Source organism: Hippoglossus hippoglossus, chromosome 6, assembly GCF_009819705.1.
Source record: "Hippoglossus hippoglossus isolate fHipHip1 chromosome 6, fHipHip1.pri, whole genome shotgun sequence".
Classification (NCBI taxonomy): Eukaryota; Metazoa; Chordata; class Actinopteri; order Pleuronectiformes; family Pleuronectidae; genus Hippoglossus; species Hippoglossus hippoglossus.
In genome coordinates, this window is record NC_047156.1 from 11,526,045 (window position 1) to 11,546,841 (window position 20,797).

At 41.5% G+C, this 20,797-nt stretch overlaps 2 protein-coding genes across 5 annotated transcripts in view; both read left to right on the forward strand.

Annotated features, from left to right (window-relative positions):
* The window catches only part of LOC117762737 (voltage-dependent calcium channel subunit alpha-2/delta-1), a 61,968-nt gene extending 52,168 nt beyond the window's left edge, over positions 1-9,800 (forward strand). For 2 of the 3 annotated variants that reach the window (XM_034587310.1, XM_034587308.1), the window contains 9 exons: positions 895-966; positions 2,690-2,842; positions 3,210-3,262; positions 3,654-3,709; positions 3,849-3,978; positions 4,741-4,853; positions 5,631-5,713; positions 6,047-6,197; positions 7,720-7,844. In XM_034587310.1, coding sequence (XP_034443201.1) covers positions 895-966; positions 2,690-2,842; positions 3,210-3,262; positions 3,654-3,709; positions 3,849-3,978; positions 4,741-4,853; positions 5,631-5,713; positions 6,047-6,166 — 780 coding nt within the window. In that variant the 3' untranslated portion in view covers positions 6,167-6,197; positions 7,720-7,844. Of the gene's footprint in view, positions 1-894; positions 967-2,689; positions 2,843-3,209; positions 3,263-3,653; positions 3,710-3,848; positions 3,979-4,740; positions 4,854-5,630; positions 5,714-6,046; positions 6,198-7,719 lie in introns of all 3 variants that reach the window. The other variant, XM_034587309.1, reaches the window with a different exon arrangement.
* Positions 9,801-19,052: 9,252 nt separating this feature from the next.
* The window catches only part of LOC117762738 (hepatocyte growth factor), a 43,049-nt gene continuing 41,304 nt past the window's right edge, over positions 19,053-20,797 (forward strand). For both annotated transcript variants that reach the window (XR_004614057.1, XM_034587311.1), the window contains exon 1: positions 19,053-19,269. Coding sequence is in view for 1 of the 2 variants with exons in the window: in XM_034587311.1 (XP_034443202.1) it covers positions 19,221-19,269 (49 nt within the window). In the remaining variant the exon portion in view is untranslated. The remainder of the gene's footprint in view (positions 19,270-20,797) is intronic.

A 20,797-nucleotide genomic window follows, 5' to 3' on the forward strand; every position in this document is an offset into this window, starting at 1 on the left:
ATCACCATCACAAATACACGAATGCAATTACAATTTATAATCGCCTTGCAAAGTGAAATACAAATCGTTGCTTTCTGAATGTGTGCGGTGCAGGATGTGATGCACACAGAAATCAGTTGTGTTGTTCTGTAGTTTGTTATTGATACATTTTCAGTTTACGCATGTTCACTGCCAGTCTCCTGACTCACTCCCAGTCAGGGAGCATATCTTTAGTGGAGCAGCTTGTCATTAAGTACCAGCAGCAACTGGTTCCACACAGCTAATTTCAGGGTCTCATTTGCTCACGATGAAAACTACAACCAATGACGGCCAAGTGGGGTCAACCACAAACCACGTCGCTGCTGTTGTTTAAGGCTGTGACTAGTCAAGTTCACCAAAATTGAACTCCACGCAAAGCCAAGCTGCAGATTTGCTTCACCACAGTAAGCGATCGTTTTATTGGCCCCCTGGCTTGCACAGAGTAGAAGTGAAGGGGGTGCGAAGGTTCATCACTGCTTCATTCGCCTATGTGTGACCGTGCTCTTACACTGCAAGTCACATTCACACAGCAGCACTTTTTTGTGACACATCCCTCACACTGCGACAGAGCAGCTCTCGGGCAGTTTAGAGTCCAGTGTCCTGTACAAGGACTTGGGCTTACCCTTGCAGACTGGGTGAAACGGGGATCAACAACCAATCTGCTGGTTTGTGGAAAATCCCCTCTGCCTACTGTGACACATAAAATAAGTCTCTGCCAATGGAATAAACTTATGACCTGTATGAGTCTACAATTTATGACTTTTAGATAATGAGACTGATACATTCCTCTAAAAAAAATCAGATTTTCAGTTTCCACTTCGTCATGACCATGGCCACATGTAGGATTTTTAAAGTCTTCATCTTTTTCCCCTGCAGCATGTCGACTGTGTGATCCTGGACGATGGAGGATTTCTTCTCATGTCCAATCAGGATGAGTACATCTCTCTGGTGAGCAACCATCAGCCCCTCTCTTTATCTCATCATAGCCATGTATGCACCACTTATCTTTTTCTCTGAACCATCACTGATAGCAGTAATGGGTAAATCATCAGTCAATAAAACATTAAGTCAAAATCAAGACTTTGCCAACATTCATATTTCTCGCATTTCTCCACCTCTGGATCGTCTTACCTTTGTCACAGGAATCCATCAATCTTATATACAGGTCAAATAAAGGGCTCATGGCTCGGCTAAATTATGAGAATGGCCTGTTAGCGCAGAACGGTTTGAAAGCTCCTGTAGGACGACAGAACATCCATTTCCCCAGTAAAGCAAAGCGCTAGCCACTGGAGGACGATCAAAGGGAAGGTTCTGATGGGTTTTAGTCAGTCATGGAAGCTGTAGTGAGCTGAGTCCCCTGTGTATCCGAGAAGTCAGCGAGGCTGCGTTGCCTCCACTTTTTCAGGCTGCTGGAGGCCCCTGTGTGTCAGAGGTAGGATATACGGAGGGTTTTGCAACATTTCATGTCAGCGAAGAAAGGACATCTGTTCCCTTTGATCCATTCCAACAGTCCCATTGTCTGGCATAGAGTTTATGCTCTTCAAACTTTAGAATAAGCCCCGTCCTATCGCGTTTTCACATCCTGTTATACGTTTTGTGTCCAATGGGGATCATGCAAAATATTTGGCTGCCTTTATGCCATTGTATAACAACAGTTATATATTATTATATTTTACCTACAGCTAAAAGATCACAGCCCTGTGCTTTTATCAGGTCATCAAGTCACGAAACCTTTTTGTTGAGTTTTTCACAGTGAATATAAACAACAATCTTATAGGACTCACGGTGAAAACTAAATACATCTGAGGCTTTAGTCAGACTCGGTTGTTGCAAGAAATATTAATATAGAAACAAAACAAAAAGTACAGCGCACATAAGGACCATTAAGATACATAAATTATGGATACCAAAAAATACAACTTAAATATAACATACAAAAACAGAAAGCGGTACTTACCAGATAGAACTTAAGAAAGGCGGTGTGCCTCATGTCACTCATTACAAACTACTTTACAAAGAGAAAATGGATGTAAAATAAAACAAGTAAAGCAAAAGACAGAATGTTGCATTATACAAAACAATGGTCGCACAGTTGTAATATATCCAATCCAACGCATCTTTTCAAAAACTTGTCTTGTTGCAGTTTGATAGAAAAAGTGATTAATTCCATTTTATATATTTTGTAAATTAGTTAATCCTGTCAAAAACTGCTTCCACAAACACCAGATTGCTCATCCTGGTCCGAAGCTGCTTCTGAAACTTTGAAGTGACCTGTTCTGATTGTCATCATAAGACTTTTATTTGCAATCTTCCTTCTATCTTACGCTGCTTCACCTTTAACCTGGCGTCACGGTTCAGTGAGCTGAAAACCCGGCTGTCACACTGACAGCAACATCACATCAACACATGGGGACACTGTTGAACCCACGCTCCACCTAATCTACTTGATCTAAGGGTGAAAGGTCAAGTCAGCAGCACACGCTATGACATAAGCATGGCAGGCTGTCGAAAAACAACTCACTGGGCTCGTCCCGATTGACGTGTACATGCAAATTTCCTACGTGCTATGGTGATGGTGGTGGCTAAGACAAAGATGCATATATTTTGTACAAACAGACTCTTACATTGCCTTTATTGACTGGTTTTCTGATTTGTGCATTAACTCATGTAGATAGGTCAGTTCTTTGGCGAGGTGGACCCGGTGCTGATGATCAACCTGGTCAACACGTCCCTTTACTCCTTTAACAAGACCTATGACTACCAGTCGGTCTGCGACCCAGAGAAGGACAGCAAGGCTGCAGCAGGACCCCGCTCCGTCTATGTGGTTAGACACTCACATTTACACATTTATGGATAGAATAACCCAGCTTTTACTTTGGCGGGGACAAAAAAACGTTGATAGAAAACTATTACCTCTTGAAGTTTGTAATATTGTAAATACCTCCGCCAACGAGGTTATGTTCTAGTCTCTTGTTTGTTAGTTAGAAGGATTACGCAAAAACTAACTACTGATTTCCATAAAATTTTGTCAAGGGATGGGATATGACCCGAAAAAGAGATCATGATTTATTTATGATCTGCTGATGATTTTATACATAAAATAAACAAAAGTGTCATGATTTTTGTACCTTTCCTGTCGGTTTTATCTTGGAATTTACTCTCCATGACTTTCTTCTCCTGTGCCTCTCCAGCCTACCATTGCAGACCTGCTCAGTGTCGGGTGGTGGGCCTCCACCGCTGCCTGGTGAGCACTCACGTTCTGCCTGTCTCCTGCTGCCTTTTGGTTCTTTCATTTTTTTTGTGTTTTGTGGGTGGGAGTGGGAGTGCGTTAGTGCATTAGAGTAGGAGTTTGCATTTGCTTGTATGTTGTTGAGGGATGAAGCTGGCTGCCCGGTCAGAGTCGCACAAGGGCAGTTACACAACATTCAACATGCATCACCACCTGTGTGTCTGTCCAACTGCAATATAATCATCTTTCGGAATCTAATGATCAATTATTCCCAAGAAGAGATTCCAGCCTTAGACAGATGTGAGGCTATTATTATAAAGTGTTTGGTTGCTAAACTCAAATAAGTTAAAGATGGTGTGTTGACTCATGCATGACTCATTTTTGTTTTTTCATTTGCTGGGTCCAGGTCGATACTCCAGCAGCTCATCTATGGGCTGATTTTCCCCAACCTTCTGGAAGCAGGTGAGCAATAAAAGCTGTGACTGAGTAAAACACAACCATCAGCCTCATTTTGAGAAGAAAACCGTGTTCGTAATCCCCTCACACATTGTTAGTAATCCTTCCCTTCCTTGTCTGTATTGAATCTGTCTCTCATTTTCAGTGGAGTCAGCAGAGGAAGAAATATCAGACGCCATGTTTAAGGAAAGCTGTATCACGGAGCAGACTCAGTACTTTTTTGACAACGATGAACGATCCTACTCAGGTGTCCTGGACTGTGGAAACTGCTCCAGGTAAGTGCATGTTTCTGCACATGTGTACAGTGTGTGCTTCATCTCAGTGGTGCTGTCCACCCGTGTGGTGAATGCATTGTTTAAAGAGTTTCCACCTCTTACTGTCTCTTCTTCCTGAACATCCTCCTGTTTAATGGTCTGTGGGGATGGCCCCAGCACAGTGTTAGTTTCCTGGCCTCTCCTCTTGTTTTCCAGCCTGTTTTCTGGCAGCTGTTTTCTGATGGGTTCTGATCAGCCACAGATTACCTTGATCTGTCAGTGACCGGAATTGCAGAGGGAGGCACCAAAGCTCTTTTATCTGCTTTTCTTCCGTTTCTCTCTCTCTCTCTGGCTGCACTTCAAACTCACAAATACACACGTTCACGGACCACTGCACATTTACTTTGCTCTGACCTCCTTTCTTGTGTCAATTTGTGCTGTCTGAGGGGGTTAAATATGGCTGTAATTACCAGGTATTATGAGTCCCACGTGTCCGGTGCTTTACTCCCCAATGTTAACGACCGCAGACACAGAAACTTTCATGGCTACCATAAAAAAACAATCCTAGGAGCAGGGAAGAGGTACGAATGTGTATACAACTGTGCCCCACCGCACACCTGCACATGTACACTGGGTAGTGTTTACTCTGTATGTAAATGCAATCTTCTGTGGGGAATATATATATTGGATGTCAACTGGAGCTGCATGTACAGGTATATTACTTTATGAATACAGACTATATATTTGTCATATGTATATCTGTGTGTGTGTGTGGCTCTCCAGGATGTATCGTGGTGAGAAGTTGCCAAACACCAACCTGGTGTTCCTGATCACTGATGCCAAGGCGACATGTTTGTCATGTGACCCCAGGCCGCTACGACAGGCTGAACAACCTTGTATCCTTTCACTCAGCTCGTAAAAAAAAAAAAATTCGAACACAGAGCTACACTTCTCTTCTTCTCTCCAGCCCCTCCATCCATCACCCCATATGACAGCAGAGCTTTAAACTCTCAATACAAGGACACACACCTACGGTCTTTGCAGTAGGTCCCTCCTGAATGTTCACGGGTGAACAGTAAACCAGATGCACGGCATATGAAAGCCGGGCTCAGGTTACTCCCAGATTAAATTTCTTTGTTTAAATTCATCCGGGCTGCGTGCTGCCATCAGGTTGAATTAAGGTTAAGAGCAGGCGTGTGTTTGTGTGTATGTACAATGTGTGTATATATATTCAGGATATCTGTTTGACAGATGTGGATTGAGTGAAGCTTCCTGCTGGTGTAACAGTAAAGGTGTCATCATCGGAGGTCGACATGGGGTCACAGCAGGGGGACTCCAGTTAGTAATACACCACTACGTCCATATGCTGCTGTAGCACGCGGGATATATATAAAGACATATGACATGGCTTAAAGGTATAAAGATATATGCTGATTGACCACATAATGCAACATGCATAGCAGTAAGAGTTTATTAAGTGTTTCTATGACTGTCTCTCTTATGTTTATACAACACCGTGTAATATCTGGAAAACTATAAATCTGCATACTTTTAGCCGAGGTGGAGGTGTGGGAACTGATTCAAAGTCTGTGTGTCATTTGACTGTTGTTGTGAAATGTGTGAAATATGCACTGCTGATGGTAAATCCCATTTTCCTGAGAATGTGGGTTCAGCCGAAGGTCCAGATCCATGCGAGCTGGCTCAGAACCCGAGATACCGCAAAGGGCCAGATGCGTGTTTTGACAACAATGAAAATGTAAGGAACAACCACACATGTGCCTTCTCATGGAGAATATTGTTGGAAACATCTCTTTTCCTGAGGTTTCCCAGTTGGCCTCTGTCCCTTTCGGCCTGGATTTAATCAGCACTGAGGCTTTCTGTCGTCGATTCAGAGCTTTGTTCCACTGCCTGCTCTTCCACCCTGATCCATATTTGATGATTTGATTTATTCGTTTAATTGTATCTACTGTTTTGTTTCCTGCATGCATTGTTTGTTTTGTTCAATTGATTTTTATGATCCTTTTGCTCATGATCTGTCACTCTTGTTTTATGGTTCTGCATCCCAATGGCTGCGGCTCTGGTCTGGTAGGATGAGCCCTTGTGTCCAATCAGCAGAGGTTCTGCCTTGAGCTCCGCACCGCCCGTCTTGTTTCTGCTGCTCAGTTCAGGGTTGGTGTCTGTAGGAGCTTCACCGCTTATTCTGCCCTGACTCTAACCTCTAACCTGAGCTGTTGGCAAAGGTGAATCAGTGATAAATCAATGCTTACAGTTGGTTTGATATCATGTCAACTTATATACTTATATATATCTATTATAGAAGTATGTAACATTTAATAGTTGGATCTTTATCCATTTCAACTATTTCATAACCATTCAAGCTTCCTGCATTCACGTAAAACTTAAATAACTCTCAAAATCACATTGATATTTAGTGACATTTACTCATTACATATATATTACAGTATATTTTCTGTAGCATTGACCATTAACGACCCACTATAATAAGTAAAACAAATAACTGGATGTATTTCTTTGTTGCATGCTCATGCTCCTAACAGAATGCTACATCTTTTATTCTATTGGCATGTTTTATTTATTTATTTTTATTTATCTATTTATTTTTTCTTTGTCTGTTTTTACACCCCAACAGATGGAGAGCAGATTGAATCTTGGCAGTTAAATGTGTTAAAGTATTTCAATAATAGCACCATCTCCAGAACCACTCAAATAATACCAGCAAAAAACTAAATATATATATAAACTCCCATTATATTTAGCCCTAATAAACACAGTGCAGAAATAGGAAAGCACATTCCGAGTTACCTTTGAGTGTTTTAGGGATCGCAATGCAACATTAACACTTAATATACAGCATCAAAGAAGATCTAATGGGAATTTTAAATAGATAAATCAGTTAAGGAGCACAGTGCATGAATCATTAATGAGATTAAATTCAAATTACTACCCAACTTTGAACGATTTACACCGTCTAAATATTTAGAACAAATATTTCCCATATCTCCGTGGACTCAGCCTTTGATTGTGCTGTGAAGGCGTAGATCACATACATAACATGCCACTAGGTCATGTGCCTGCGTGTTTACGCTGCGGTGGGAAGCTAAAGGAAGGGTAGGAATGGCAGAGGAAGTAGATGAATAGAGAAAAAGAAGGCAGTGTCTCTTTTTTCTCTTTCCATGCGTCCGATTACTTTGAGCTCAGCTCTTCGTGTCCAGGCCAGTCCATTCTGTCACTGGAGTAAACAGAGGAAGCTTCAAATGGTTTTCCTTTTTCGTACAGACGACTCCCAGCTCGTTTCTCCTCGGCCTTTGTCAAGCATGGATATCCTGAATACTCCCATCAGACACGAGTCCCTCACTGTCATAGCCAGGTGTATGAGGACAAACACACACACACACACACAGACACGGATATGCACAGAAAGCAGAATGTGGTCTGGAACACCTTTTAAACTACAAGAGCATTTAAAATTAATTCCTCAATGTGGAAAATATGCTTTTTTTACTCCAGAGAGCTTTCAGTCTTTGTGTTAAGCTCTATTGCCTAAAATGTCAAACTATATCCGGTTATTATTTATATAATATAGGACTCTACAATATAAAATTATCTTGAACCCCTTATTATTGTTAGCAGCAGAAGGGGTGATGGTGTTGGGGTAGAGCTACTGTTTGTAGGAGAAGTTATTTATCTGATTTATCTTATTCATCGATCGATCGACTGATTGACAGCTGATTTGTCCAACAGGAGGATGATTCTGAGTGCGGAGGAGGGACCTGCCTAAGCCCGTGTCACTGGCCAATGCTCGGGCTCCAACTGCTGCTTCTGTGGCTCTTCACGTCTTTACGACACTCATGACCCCTACACACATGCACACACACACACACATTAATCTACGCACACATTGATCAAAATCTCATGTCACAAGAGGACACTCCATTCAAGCCATCCAGGATATATGCAGAATACTTTCTTTTTTTTCTGACGACCAATAACAGCATTTTTCATTTGACAATGCCAAAGGGTGCTCATTCATTTCCTCATGAGTTTCAAAAACAGAGACACATCTACTGTGCTCAGCTGCACTCATGTCCATGATATATTCCTTAATACTCTCCTATGGTGCAAGAGTAAGAGCTAACCAAACCCTTTAATTCTGCCTCATTAGTTTCTCTTGATTTATTTGGTGGAGGGTGAAGCGTTGTCCCACTATGCCAACTAAATACCATTCAAAGACTGTATGTTCACTGACAGCATTGATTTGTGTAGTTGTCAGTATTGTTCGTTGCTTATTATATCTACTGCATACAAATCCTTATGCTGTAATGATTGTTTATTTCGACAAACCCGTGCAATGACAGTATGAAGAATATCCCTTTTCGTTCAAGTGATTTTGAAATGTACTGTACCTAAGTATTTATGTATTTAATTTTGTTTTGTTTTCCAAATCAACAAGCATTTTGTGACTATAGCTAGGTGTTGTATTGTAGCAGCATGTGCTCAGTACAGAGCTAAAGACAACACCGGTACTCTGACACCAAAGCTCCACAAGGACCACAGATAAACACAAACATACTACAGAGAATCTGCAGGCCAGTCTATTTTAAGGGATTACTCAGATGTGGGTGTATGCCAGTATTCAAGTCTGAATGTTAGCTGAATAGACAGATAGATAGATAGATAGATAGATAGATAGATAGATAGATCGCCCACGTGAATTGAAATCTATTAGGAAATCACAATTTCACGTGTGTTCGTTCTTGGTCTGACAGCTTTGGTTGTCTCCAATTTGATGCATCAGATTCCCAGTGCCTAAACAGTAACTCAAGAAGTGTTGTTGTTTGAATGAAGCAACGCACCAGAGATGTATTCTTATCATGATATGCTTCTATGCTGATGCTTGCTGCACTATAGCAGAGTGTAGCTCTTGGAGTTAGACATGGTGAAATGGGTCCAATCTGCTTCAGTTATTCCAATGTATGACAACAGTAGAAACAACCAGTGATAGTGATTATGTAAGAAGAAGGTCATTTTCCCTCCTCGCTCAAAACAAACCTAAACCAGACCTGAGCTCGCGTTCCCTCACTTCTTCTTTATTAGTCCTGTTTCTGTTCCCTTTCCGGATCACCAGACTCAGGAGCCAAGATGACTTGTGAATGAGATCAGCATATCAAAACGACTGTTTCTTTCTTCTCCTCTCCTCACTCCCCCCCCGTATGCTTGTTTCTTCTTTGTGTTGCTCTATAAGTGCTGTGAAGCAGATGCTGAAGTGCTCAGTGTCGAAACGCTGCAATGTCATGGGATGAGCTTGTTCTGTGTTTGAACGCCGTCCATGCCCCCGTCAGCATCAGGGCGTGCTGGAGAGAACTTTTAACAAAACACTACTGCCAGTAGTAATTCTGCATATAGCCTTACCTCACCACGAGTCACAAAGATCACACACAAGTGTTCTAGTTTTTTCTGTTTCTTTTTGCAATTTTACACGTTAAAGTTGAGTTCTCTCCACCTCGCCTCCACAGCGACCTGCTGGCATGGAGTGGTCAGGTTATGCCTGTCTATCAAAGTCGCGTGTTGACTTGTGTTTTACCCCGGGGATCCCGTGTCTATGTGCAGGCATGTGCGTGTCCCTCCGATATCTGATTGTGCTTTAATACTGTACATGAATTACTCTTTTGTGGAACTTGACTAGCCTGAATTTTGTATACATTTGTACACTAATACTATTTACTGTATAAAAGATAAAATGGAAAGAAAAGAAAAATGTTTATAATACGGTGTTGATTATTGTGCAAATACAATATATTCACAATAAAAGTGTTGTATTGTTATGACCTGAGGTGCTTCATTTTTATCACACGTTGGACCAGGTGACTCCAGAGGGAGCAGAACAAACACATCATCGCTCCTGCAGAGAGATATAAAAACTCATTGTGTTTATAAAAAGTAGAACCGGGGGTGATTCTCAAATATATCTGCAAATTGCACTCAATAGACCAAGGCCTCACAGTCCCCTTAAATTCAATCAGGCTAAATCTGCTATGAGTAGTAGTACTATGGGGTGTAGCTGCTGGTGCCGCCAGTGCACCACCATTATTAACAAGTATAATTAAGAAGGTATAACAAAGGTTTATGCCTCTTATTCTATTCTTACATTATGTCTTAGTATATTTTAATGCAATTCAGTGATTTTATATTATTTTGCCTGAACTCCAAAGATGGACCTTTGAACTGAAATTGCTATTTTTTTTATTATCTATTGCCTACTTTATATAATGTCAAATTCATATTTCTAATGATGTTATTCTAAACAATTTATTGCAGTCTTAAACCCACTGGACTGACATGAGTGCATTCAGTACACACAAACATTAATGTACAGCAGAAACGGGCTCCCAGTAGAATACTTAATTGCTCTCTATAAAAACAAATCCATGACCGAGTTATTTCCTGTTAGCGGACTTCCTCGTCCTCCATGGTGGAGTTCGAACTGTTACACACAAACACATGCATTTTTCACATGATTTAGAAAGACAACTGAAGCTCCCTCCGAATGAACTGCAATTAACTGCATGAGTGACGACATGACGGCGCGGCACAGTGTCCCTGTGAGTTCAGACCCAGGACCTGAGGATCCCTATGTTTCTAATCTGTTGACGCCTCTGGAGGCCTGATCGACACAGACAGCTCTGCCATCTCATGCCCAGAGCAGCCATTGGAAAGCCAGATGCTAACGCCAGATTTTCAGAGTGGTTGTACATAATGTGCGCTTGACTTGGTAGTATTTGTGTTTATCTGATGGTAATCTAAGAAACAATATGGCCACAGTTTGGGGTGGAGAGCATAAAGACGTTTGTTTTTCTTGGAGATGTGTCGGACTGGGAGGTCTTTGTATGAGTGCTATATGGCGATAATCTAGAGGGGAGGTTGTAACAGGAGACTCTTGTAAATGGGGACGAGGTCATAGCCTTTAGCATGCCTGGCTTAAGAAGTTACAGACGCAGGAAAACGCAGGGACAAGTTCTACAGCTCTTTTTAATTTACTTGGAATACTTGAAGAAACCACAATAAGAGAAAGAACTCCACTCTTCCTTATTTCTGTTGCTCTAAGCATCAGTCATTATGACAACTTACAAGTTCATTTCTGACATCTCGGTGACGGTGCTAATTACGGCTTAACTGAGTCAATTCAGCACATGCAACTACTTCCATTTTCTATTCTCTGCTCTTATTGTTCCTATATCAGACAGTTGACAGTCAACAGTTAGAGGGGAAGACATGGAAATAAAGGCCAGAATCAAACCGTGGGTTTGCAGTGAAAGCATGTGTCTCTGAGCACTGGCTGAAAATCTATATTTTATCATGGTATTTAAACCACTTTCATTTGGACAGAGAAATTTAATTGAACATTGAAACTATTACCTAATCTGTTGGTTCAACATCCATATTTTTCCTGTAATTTTCTTATTGTTTAACTTTGACTTGCCAAATTGGCAGGGCAGCAGATGCGTGCACACACAGATGTACTGAAAGTAGGAATGTAATCTTATATAAATCTTTTGGGCATGTCAGCATTGTTTCTGCATCCAAATCTATGGTTTAAATAATTGGGTTGAATTGGGGATTTGTGTAAAACTTTTCTCAGATAAAGACTTCAGATTGGTTCTTTTTTCTCCAGATGCTGATGCAGCTGTTCTGGTATTGTTTTGATGTCAAACACAACGATGACAGACACAAATGAAGCTTTGTAATTTGAATGACAGGTATTTTTTTATTAAACATCATTGCCAAAGAGCCTCTTTTAAACGCAGATGTTTTTCTTCACCAGTAGCTTTTCTATTGAACTGCTGGACCTATACAGCTATTTCTGCAAAACACCATTAGTGTTATGTTCCCCAAGGGCGAGCATTTCACCCAGTCCTTAACCCTCATGCTGGAACTGTATATGACTCATTGGTGGTAAAGTTAATGTCTGAGTGTGGCTTTTTTGGTCTTGTTCCACTAATTGCAGGAAGTGACACATGGGATTGATGCTGCATCAACAACTTGACCCGTGACTGAATCTGCAGGGATCAGCGTTAGTAAACCCCTCTGAAGTTCACTGACATCTATTTGATAGTGCTATGACGTCCATTTACGTCAAATTTCTCCAGTGAAAGCTATTTTCAGAGCGGTATTGGATCTCAATGACACTTTGATTCTACCATTAGCTCTAAAATTAGCCCCAACACTCTCAGCAGCCTCTGGGTTCATGACACTCTCAGGGCAATCAACCCAAGTCTGAGTAAACTTCCCTGAATCTGGAAACTAGAATGTGGTTTACATTAGCAGCAGCATTTATAATTGGCACCATTTGTCTTTTTTCTATCAATAAGAAAACAAAAAAGTTACCGTAAGTTGCGACAGCGAGGTCACCGTTTTCCGGCACCATAAAATGCAGCAGGCCGGGGGGGGGGAGGCACTGGGTCACTGAGGTTCAGTATTGGAGCTCTGACATCCAGTAAAAAAAGATAAACCGACCCCCTTCTCTGCATTGACTGTGTACTGACTGTTTGGGTACATCTACTGTGTGTTTGCCTGTATATGTGGCAAACTATTTTACCCCAAGCTTGGATGGCCACAAAAGGAAAACACTGATAGTGTCAATTGAGCTATTACTCACAGAAGAGGTTTCTAAATAGGCTTCAAATAGTTCCTCTGTTATTGTTCTCACTTCCTGGCACCTTTTCTTACAATCTCACACCCAATCTGGCACCAAAGAGTGCCAAAGAAAACCTTCACATGGATTTGCTAAATGGTTAGAGAGTAAGAGAGAGAGAGGGGAGGGGAGGGGTGGGTGTGTGACACAAACTGGGGGTTGGAAGGAATACACATTTGGCACGGGTTATCAGGAAATGCCACAGGCTTCTCCAAACCTATAAACATGACCACACACTTGTCTGTTCTCACTACCTTGGTTTTTGTCTCTCCTCTTCACGCAGTTGGTAAGTGTGTATGTGTTTGTGCATGTGCGTTTAGTGTCATTGGCAGGCATGATGCTGGAAAACTGGGTCCAGGTGAACAGTCTCAACGGGACACACGTCATTCCAGCCCACACTGTGGTTGATTTGTGGATTTTCTCCGTCACTGGAGTGAGGCCTAACATACATCAACTGGTAACATGAGGATTTGTGGGTGGTATTCAAATTCGCCAAGGTTAAAAAGTCCCTGTCATTCTCATAGAGTCGGGTATTTTTGTTCAGTCTCTTTATAAAATATCTCACATACCTGTGAATTACATTGGAACTAAGTTGTTTTAATGATACTCTGTGGAGTGGAGCAGTGTTTTATGACTGAATCCCTTTTGTTTGTATTGTGCACAAGGACGTTCCAGCCTCTGGTTTCTAGTTTGTCTATTGATTAATCGTTGGAGTTGGTAAGAAACATAAACGTGCCAGTGGTGAGGAAGAAGTACACTTCAGGGAATGTGAGTGTAACATTTAGATGAAATAAATATAAGAAAATTTGATAAATAAATCTATTTAAATTGTACATTGCATTAAAAACTTCACATGGGAACATTAAACATACTGCATCAGAGACATCAGGGTGCAAACTTCTAGTTTGATACCTTATAGAGGGTTTAGATTCTGTAAATAATAGATGACTGATGTTTGATAAATTGTTGGTTATTAAATTATAGAACATTTACGATCAGTTGCTAGAATCACTTTATTGTAAAAAGTATTTAAAAATAAATTGCGAAGTCACTTTTTGTATTTGTATTTACTCAAGAATTCCTCCCACTGCCAAAGTACAGTTATATTGTCCACTTAAATTCTGGAAAAGGGAAACAAGTATATCATCCATTAATGATCACAGGTTTAATTGCTCATAAAGTAGTTTCATAATGAACCTGATATACAGCTGCAGCACCAATTATTATTACATTATAAATACAAGGTTTTTCATCTACAATAATCAATCTGGTAAATTAAATTGCTGGCTAAAAAGATAAAGTTGTGCTGGAGGAGGATACACACCAGCTAAAAAGAGGTTTGGTGCCCTGGTGACTCAAATGCTGTGGTTTCTTATGGTTTAATACTGATTTATAGAATATTAATAAATTATTTTTCAATATTAATAGAGGCAACTATATATATAGTTTTTTTTTAAAGGCGATAACCAGGCTAGAAACAAGTATCTTTTTACAAAACTGGGGAATCGTAAATGGCCCTCAGTAGAGCACATAAACCTCCGCCAACCCCCAACAGTCCTGTGATGAAACCACATTAAAATTCCCTAGATCTGTATTTTTATTTGCACACTCTCATAGATGTCAGTCCCCTAAACATGAGTGATGTTTCCCTTGGATATTGGTGAAAATTTCAAAATTTGACAGGGTTCTTTTTCAGCCCATGATGTCCCAACTTTCAACCAAGTTTCGTGGAAATCTGTTCAGTATATTTTGTGTGAAAATGTATGTATCTATTAATACTTCCTTGGTAGAAGTAATAAGTGAGAAAACCTCCTAGTGATACAAGACAATTGGACGAGAGATGGTGTAAAGTAAAGTAAGGTCACCTGGTTGTAAAGACTTTGGTGACTGTTGTTCCACTCGCAACTTTTCTAAGAGGGGGGGGCGTGGTAAAACTTTTGCAGCTGTCTCCTAAAGACCTCACAGAGCACGTCTGTGTGTGTGTCTGTGTGTCTGCTGTTTGCATGCATGGCTTTGTGTGTGTTCATGCTTCAAATTACCTGCGCGCACGTCTGGAGAATCGCTCAGGTGGGCTCAGAAGACCGGGGCGGCATGCAGTCAAGCCTGCCCTGCGCTATGTTCACCATCAATGCGTTAATTACACGTATGAGGTCTGACACAGACATGTGGGATGAAATGTACCTGCCGCCCCAGAGCAGCTTTTTTCTCACTCCCTCCGTTCTTTAATTTTGCCGACTCCCCTCCCTCCCCTGTGCGTCTCCACTTCTTTGTGAGTCATGCGGGGTTAAATTAGCAGTGAGCAGCAGACAACATGAGTTGACTGTTAGCAGATGTGTGAGAAATGAGGAAACACAGGTTGAGGCACTATTCTAAGACCTGCTCTCCCCTTTCCCCTTGTCCTGGAGCACTGTTTGGTTTTTGTGGCCATGTAAGTTTTCTTTTGTAGTTACAAAATGTTTCAGCTGAGGCCAAACTGCAGGTTGTGAGTGATTAATGACATTTTATTTTGAAAAGTCATAAATCTTAACCTGTAATTAACAGGTCTCAGAGGAAACTATAAGCATGACTGTATACCATGGGGTTCAGGAAGGCTGCTTCAGAAATAGAGAATTGTATCTAAAAGCAAGACAATAGCACATAATAGTCCCCAGTTACAATAAAGTTTGGGTATGTAAACATGACCTATTTGTGTGTATTATCCAGCTGGTTTGAGTGTTGTGCACTTCTGAGTGACTGACATCCACCGTCAAAGATGTGTTTGCAGAAGGATATGTCATTTAAACAGTTATGGTTTGTGTGGATATACAAACTAACCAGGCCATGAATTGTTCCAACGCTCTGTCTCAAATGTTCACATCAACACCCATAAACACAGGAGGAGGGACAGACAAAAGGCTGATTGAGGACCGTGCACTGAACTGGACCTGTTCTGTAAACGTGAGGTGATTTGTGAGGTTCGGTATCTCTCAACATATACTATAAGATCATTTTTATATTTATAGTTGAGTTTTAAAAAGGTTGCTGATACATACAGTGACCCTGAAAAAAACCCAATGTTGAATAAAAAGCACAACACCCAATCACAAAATCTGGTTTTGTTAGCATTTCCTTTTAGTTAAGAAGACAGACAGTGGGTCCATCCATCAGAAGTTAATGCCATTGTATGTTGTGATTTGTTGTTGTGCTATTTTTTGATTTATCAAGGCCGCCGTTGACAAAACAGTCAAATCACACTCAAACAATAACTTAAACAGTGACTCTGTATTTCAGTTACAGATTCAATTCCGATGTAGTTTTATTACATAAGTTCAATATATAGGGTCACATTAAATGATTTGTTTTCTTTCATACTGAGTTAGTCGTAATGAATCAAATTAATCAAGAGTGATTTGATTAAATAAATAGTGGTAATCACTGCACTACTTTGCATTTATTAAACATATAATTAAATCCACCCTTCAAATAGGCGTATGACTCATCCATAAAACTTTGTTCTGTACTTTCTGTAAGTGCGTAAGTGCCATTAAGTCATTATGTTATTGGCAATGTCAAAACCAGTTGTTGGCTATTAGGAATGGAATTATCTGAGAGGAAAATCAAAAGTACATTGAGCGGCTTCTGTCTGTTAAGATCCTTTGATCCTCTTTGAAGTTATTTCGGTGATGTGTTGGTGTCTCGGTCTGCTAACGTGCATGATAATGAAACAATGTGTTAAATCTCCTCTCTTGCATTTCTGTCTCCTGCCAACTCTCCTGCTTTCTTTTAGTGTGAATCTGAAATGACTCCATGGCAGAACACATGCAGGACTGCAATGACGAACACAAAGTCCGGTTTTACACAACGTTTATCCGAGAAGCCAATTTTTTTATTGTTTGCGCGGACAGATTGTGCGTATGTGCGGTTTATTTGTGTAACTTGTAACTGTCACCAGATCTCAATTACGAGTGCAACCGCATGTACCGACAACAGGAAGTGTGTGTTTGTTTAAAGCAGGATCTTTTGACACAGTATCTGTGTTTACAGCGTCTATCCACGCCACTGTCATCACTGAACCCAACACACTCAGTGGGGGGTATCAGTGGTGTGTCTGGGTTGCCTCAGTGGATGTCAGGTCTATTCAGGAGATTTTATCACTACAAAAAAAAACTCAATCATGTAACGTTTCTGTTTGGAAGTTTCCTGAAAATTGGTCTGAAAGATGTTTTCTATTCTCATCACTGGGAAATACCTGAGCCACCTCTGCCCTGTAGTCCCACGCTGAGTCATAATCCATTTTCCTCATCCCTCTCATCATGTCCCCTGTTCCCATCACCTCTTCTTTCCATTTTCCCTTTCACTCCATCTCTGGTGCATAAGGTCATTGGACGAAATCTGGACGAGAGGCTGGAACAGCAGAGGTCACAATGAAGCTCAACTAATATCTTGCAGCTGAAGATTTGCACATATTATGCATGTATGCGCGCATGTACACGCACATGCACGGAGGGATAACGGTATACAACACAGGACTCACACATTGCAACTTCCAAACAAATCTGCAGGAAGTCTATTAATACACCCAAACAGAGCAGCCTTGAATACACTGGTCTGTATTGTACATCCCTGCTACAGTAAATCCCCCCCTTTTCTCACTTTTGCTCTTCATCTGCCCTCGCTCTGTGTATCAACTCATTCATCCTCCATATCATCTCCATCGCTTGCTGGACTTCCTGCCTCTATTACCAGCCGTATGAAGATATGAAGTTTCTGGTATAACCAGGCACAGATGTGAGGACTCTCGAATGGTGACAGCCCTCATGTGAGCGAGCCAGTGGGCAACTGCGTCTCTCTCTCATTTCTGTCGTCTAGGCAGAAGCCGTCGCTCTCAGAAACACCCACTGGATTCTTGCTCGGAGAGTCAGTAATGAGATTGTGGCGATGAGGGCTTTTTGTGGCGCGCTCAAACTGGTGAAGGTCACCCAGTCATCTGCTGCTCATTATGTGCGAGCATGCGTGTTTGTGAGCGTGCGTGTGGAAAAGACAGAAAAGAAGTGTGAGTGCCTTCAGGAGACTGTATATGTGGATTTGTTGCATGCAAGGTAGGGAAAGAAGAAGAGACGAGGAGATTAGTGCTGCGCTCCAGTGAAAGTATCTGACTCATGGCTGATTGTTTATAATTGTGTATGACTCTGTGGTCCTGTCAGGAAGCTGCAGGAGCATTACTCATTGAGGCAGAGAGAAGATGGTGACTGCCTCCTCCTACATGTTCATCCATCACATCTCTGTTTTGTTTTGTGCACATGGTATTTAGTTTAAGGAAAAAAATGTGAATCCACTCCTCGCAGTGAATCTCAATCTGCACTCTGATTGGTATTTAACGTGCGCCCATCACCGGTCACTGGAGGACAGGAGTGCTGCCGTGTGGCCGACACATCAGAGGTGATGTTTAGGGGAAAAAGCTACGGTCAGCTCCAGTGTCATGTCTCCTATCTCATGCTGTCATCGCTGCAAATAGGGATGGCACTCAGGAGACGGACTGGGACACACACACACAAACACACACCAGTAACTCCAGTCCTTATCTAACACGGGGGGAAGAAGGAAAGTATCATAAACAACACCCCCCCCCCCCCCCCCCCCCCCTCTTTCACATCTCTACTGAGTTTCCCATCACTGACAAGTGGCTGCCAGTAGATGAGTGAGTGGGAAGCTGATGGATGAAGAGAGGACACAGAATCTGATGAATCTATAAACATTCGTTTTCATCTATAATTTCCCCACAGGGACATATAACCTATATGAATGTCAGTCAGATGTGATTTGAAGTGTATGTGTATTGTCCTTATTGTGTTTTGAGATATTTTTTTAATCTAACAGTCATTGTTTTTAATCAAGACGAACTTTCCTGTAAGTTCCCGACAGAATATGTTGCACAAGATGGGAATGCTTTGAACATCTTTATGCAATAAATCTCCGCTTAAGTAGCAGGCTTTCATCTTGCACGCAATGTTTTTACCTATCGCCATAATAACAGTCATAGTCAATAATAACACAATTTTATGGTAATATGTCATCTAGAAGCTGTATCAGAGGGAATGATATTTAAAAAAGAGAAATAAAGAACCACAAGTTTCACAATAATATTCTCACAATATAAGTTTTGTCTTTGGGGTGTGAATGAATAGGAATACAATGAATTAATACAAATACAATATAGATATATTCAGCATTGCTATTGAAGCTTTGGTGATATTGTGTTTGCAACTTTACAAGCAAAAAAAAAAAAAACACTGGAAACTGAGGAGGAGTGAGGCTGAAGGAGAGAAACATACACTCAGATAAAAGAAAGAGAGAGAGAGAGAAAGAGAGAGAGAGAGAGAGAGAGAGATAAAGTCATACACCCGCAGAGACAGGGAGGGAGGGAGGGAGGGAGGCGAGGAAGTACTTAGAGAGGAGACGCATCATCTGTGCAGTGGTGGAAGCAACATCTCCTGGTTGCGGTCCGACAGCGCTGCGCAGTGAGAAGCAACATTTCCCAGTTTGTTCCCGAAGCTGTTTGAGGTGTGACGCGGGGATGTGGATTTACAAGATCGTTCTCGGGCTCGTCCTCGTTTCTTGTTCTGGTAAGTTTGGACAAAACTATTTTACAACCGCGAGATTCGCTGCCTGGCGTGCGTCACCGCGGACTGGAACTGACGTCTGAACGCACCGTGCGCTCAGCAGACTGTCAAACTGAGGGTTTCATAGAAATAAAAGCTACTTCTATTCTACTGTGTTCTAACTAAATCATCCTCTGTCGCGTGTGATACTTTACAACAACAACTCTGCAGTGTTAAGTCTTTACAATAGTTTGTGACTATTTCTATTTCTGACAGGGTCCAATTTAAGATTCGTATATTCAAAAAACAGCCAGAAGAGCTTAGACTGATCATTGCTACAAGATAAAATAATCAGATATGAAAACGACGCGGTTGCCATCGCTGATGATCCAGAGCGCGTAATCGCAACTCCGCGCATTTCACCGCAGATGGACGCATTACTACTCTGGGTCACCCCGCTGGACCTTCAGATGAACCAGTTCGATAAAGTGACTACATCTAACCCGCTGCTCCACAGAATGACCCACTTTACTATCAGATTAGTGCGCCAGTCACCCGGTGCGATTCCCCGGCTCATTGCGCACCACAGGCACTGAGGCAGAGAAACTGATGAGCCGGTGAAGTCAAGTTGAGGATGGGTCACATACTCTGATGCCGGCATGTGGTCCTCGGTGACTCTCACGGTGCTCACCACATCCACCAAAACACCCAGACACTGAATCTGACACATCGACTCTGAGATGCACGTGCACGATGGCAACTTCTGACCATCGACAGCTTGAGTTGTTCTGTTTGGATGAGAGCTCTTCAATTGACTGGAGTGCACCAACGACTGAGGCAAAGCCACCAGTGATTGTGTGCCAGTGTGTGTGTGTGTGTGTGTGTGTGTGTGTGTGTGCCCACCTTGGCTTCATGAGGAGCAGTGACAAATGACTGTGCGTCCCATTAGGTCCTCTACAGTAATAGCAGTTAAATCAGACTAATTCACACATTGTAGTGCTGTTGCCCGGTGTTCTCAGTGTGGCCTCATTAGCTGATCATCCTCAGTGTCTCCCAGTCCACAGGGACCGGTTTGCTACAGTGAGTCTTTAATATCGAATAAAACAATGATAAAACTAATTAAATAAACAAAACCATCAAGTTGGCAGACATGCTTGTTGCCATGATGAGGCGTATGTGTGTATTGTTGGTGCCAGAAACATGAACCTTGACGTCACAGTGAGTTATTACACTGTCATAGTTTCCAGCTTGTCTTCTGTCTAATGGGCTTTTGAATAATGCATATTTATAATCTATACCAGAGTATGGTCAATATTTTTAAGGGTCCGGGGTCAATTGGGGGCAAAAAAATGTCGATACCACTACATCTTCCAATAGAAATATGCTAATAATTCCTAAGATGTCGTTATCAAACCCTTATGACAAAGAAATTATAATAGAGGCATACAATTTTACAGTTAAATCAAAAATAATCTTCTAAATAACTAAAAGTAAAAAGAAAGCACAAACACATGCACATTTATAGAACTTGACTTGAGAAAATATGGACCGA